We start from the raw sequence: 2,500 nt of genomic DNA on the forward strand, positions 1-2,500 counted from the left end.
ACCTGAGGGAGCAAGGCAGGTTTAACACCTCTGACTGAGAGGAAAAGAACATTTTAAGATCTTTCAGGTGAATGGAAGTAGCTCAGCTTCCCAAACCAAAGATGGATGGTTTGGACGTACACATACGTCAAAAGAATCAATGCATACAGCATAGTATTTTTCCGTGATACACATGCTACGTTTACACATATACAGACATTTAAACAACATCGTGCACAGCTGTCAGTATCAGAATAGTGTTTGTTTACACGTTCCCGTGTGTATATGCCGTCAAGAGCACGCCAGACCTGTAGGTGGCGGTGTAACGAGAAGCTAAAGCACACGTTAGCCAATCAGAATCGCCAAAATAGCAACGATAGCAACCAATCAGTTCCTCTCTCTCTCTCTCTCGGCTGCCTAAATGAAGGGAAATGTCTCCATTTTTCAAAATAACCCCGTACGTGTAAACAGGGCAACAGACGCCAAGTATCAATCTTTTATTATATAAACTGTGCGTAAGAAGTCTCAGACTTTCAGTCCACTACACCAGTCATTCCCAAACTGTGGTCCGCAGACCACTAGTGGTCCGTGAGGGTACTGCAGGTGGTCCGTGGAAAAGCTAAATATAAAATATGTTTTTTAACCTTCATTTTACCAGGAAAGTCCCATACATATTTAAGAATATGTATATTATTATACTATTATATTACATAGATTACTAAAATAGGCTAGGTAAGTGTTCTTATACTGTATATATTTAATACTCCATTGCTATAATAAGCCTGTTGTTCAAATGAACCTGATTATTCCCTGTGGCAGCCGCTGTGTGCAGTAAACCTTCTATTAACGAGCCTGTTGTACTGATGAGATGACCAGTTATAGGTGTAGTGCTGGTAGGCCTGTTAATTAAGAGGTGAGGATTAATTCAGGTAGGACTGTGTGTATACATATTTCATTATGTGTACTATGAGGTGGTCCGATATGTCATCATTTGAAGTTCGAAAAAAAGGTAATACATTGCAATATGTTGCATAATATGTTTACAATTGCAATAATATTGTATCGTTAGAGATATATCTCAGTATTTCTTTCCATTTAAAGACTGAAGCTTAATGTATGGTTGCCAGAGTGTTCTGGGCGCGAGGTGCATGCGCCACAAACATACTCATTATCTGCTCGTATTAGCAGCGTTTACAGCGTTTTAGACGAAGATATGGTGAGAATAATGGTCCAAAATGATGTGGGAGGACTCCTAAACACCTCGCCAAATACGTGCAGCTACGTCTTCCACAAACCGAGAGGAAACCTGTGTCTTAAATACTTGAAACAAGGAGGCAGTGATGAATCCCTCTTAATAACGGGATGAATGTGGCTTTATTTTGGTAGCTTTAACCCCAGAATAATCTTCACAGCTCCAGGAAAGTCCCCTGGAAAGTTTCCACCTTGAATATTTGAAATCTGCAGCTCTCGTGCAAACACAGCGAGCCATGTAACACACACACAGACACACACACACACACACATAAAAGGCAGCTTCTTACAAGCTGGCTGCTTAAATCAAACCCTTGAGTCTCTCCCTCCCTCCCTCCCTCCCTCCCTCCCTCCCTCCCTCACCCTCTCATTACAGCTCATTTCTCGGTGCTGGCTGAGTGGAGCCAGAACTCTGATTGCATTAATATTCATGACAATAATTAGTACATGCAGTACGGCTCACTGAATATTCATGCTATTAGCTCGGGCCTCCTGGATCCCTCTCTCTGTGTGTGTGTGTGTGTGTGTGTGTGTGTGTGTGTGTGTGTGTGTGTGTGTGTGTGTGTGGCAGAGGGTGTGTTTGATTTAACCGCCTCATCAGAGCTGCTTCTTTTTATGCGTTTCTCTCCACCTTTTGTTTTTTTCCGATGTCTCCCTTCAGGTGTAAAGAAGCACTTTGTGTGCTTCAAGGCTGTTTATTTATTTAAATCTTTGAATGTTCAACCTTTATTGATTCACGAAGGACAAAACATGCTCTACGATGAGGCATCAAGAGCAGCAATTAGTGTGGTAATTAAATAATAAATGTTCTCATGTCGGTGTAGCTGCTGATTATTCCCTCGACATGACACCGTACTTCAGAAGTGACGCCCAAATACTCTTTTAAATGCTCATTTTTTAACGTTTTAAACACAAAAACAAGTCATTTTCTTCATACTATTCAAATATTTTTAGTATTTTAAGATGATTTACTGGTTTTATTCTGCGACACGACGCTGTAATTTCAATGTGACGTCCAAATATTCTTTAAAAACACAAAAACAACAACAAGAAAGAACAACTTATTTTCTTCATACTAAAGATGCATTTCTTGGTTTTATTTTGATGCCCAAAGTGCCACAAATTTCCCGTGTTGAAACTCATCTTAGTTCCCTCCCTCCTTCCTGCCTCCCTCCCTCCTTCCCTCTCTCCCTCCTTCCTGCCTCCCTCCCTCCCTGCCTCCCTCCATCCATCCTTCCTGCCTCCCTCCCTCCTTCCCTCCCATCCTTCC

General features: G+C 41.5%; 1 protein-coding gene across 2 annotated transcripts in view; it reads right to left on the reverse strand.

Annotated features, from left to right (window-relative positions):
* agap1 (ArfGAP with GTPase domain, ankyrin repeat and PH domain 1) overlaps positions 1-2,500 on the reverse strand; it is a 201,394-nt gene that overhangs the window by 56,367 nt on the left and 142,527 nt on the right. For both annotated transcript variants that reach the window (XM_078243659.1, XM_078243660.1), the window contains exon 12: positions 1-2. This exon is cut by the window's left edge and continues 163 nt beyond it. In XM_078243659.1, the coding sequence (XP_078099785.1) occupies positions 1-2 (2 nt within the window). The remainder of the gene's footprint in view (positions 3-2,500) is intronic.

This window comes from Sander vitreus, chromosome 24, assembly GCF_031162955.1.
Source record: "Sander vitreus isolate 19-12246 chromosome 24, sanVit1, whole genome shotgun sequence".
NCBI classification, from domain to species: domain Eukaryota; kingdom Metazoa; phylum Chordata; class Actinopteri; order Perciformes; family Percidae; genus Sander; species Sander vitreus.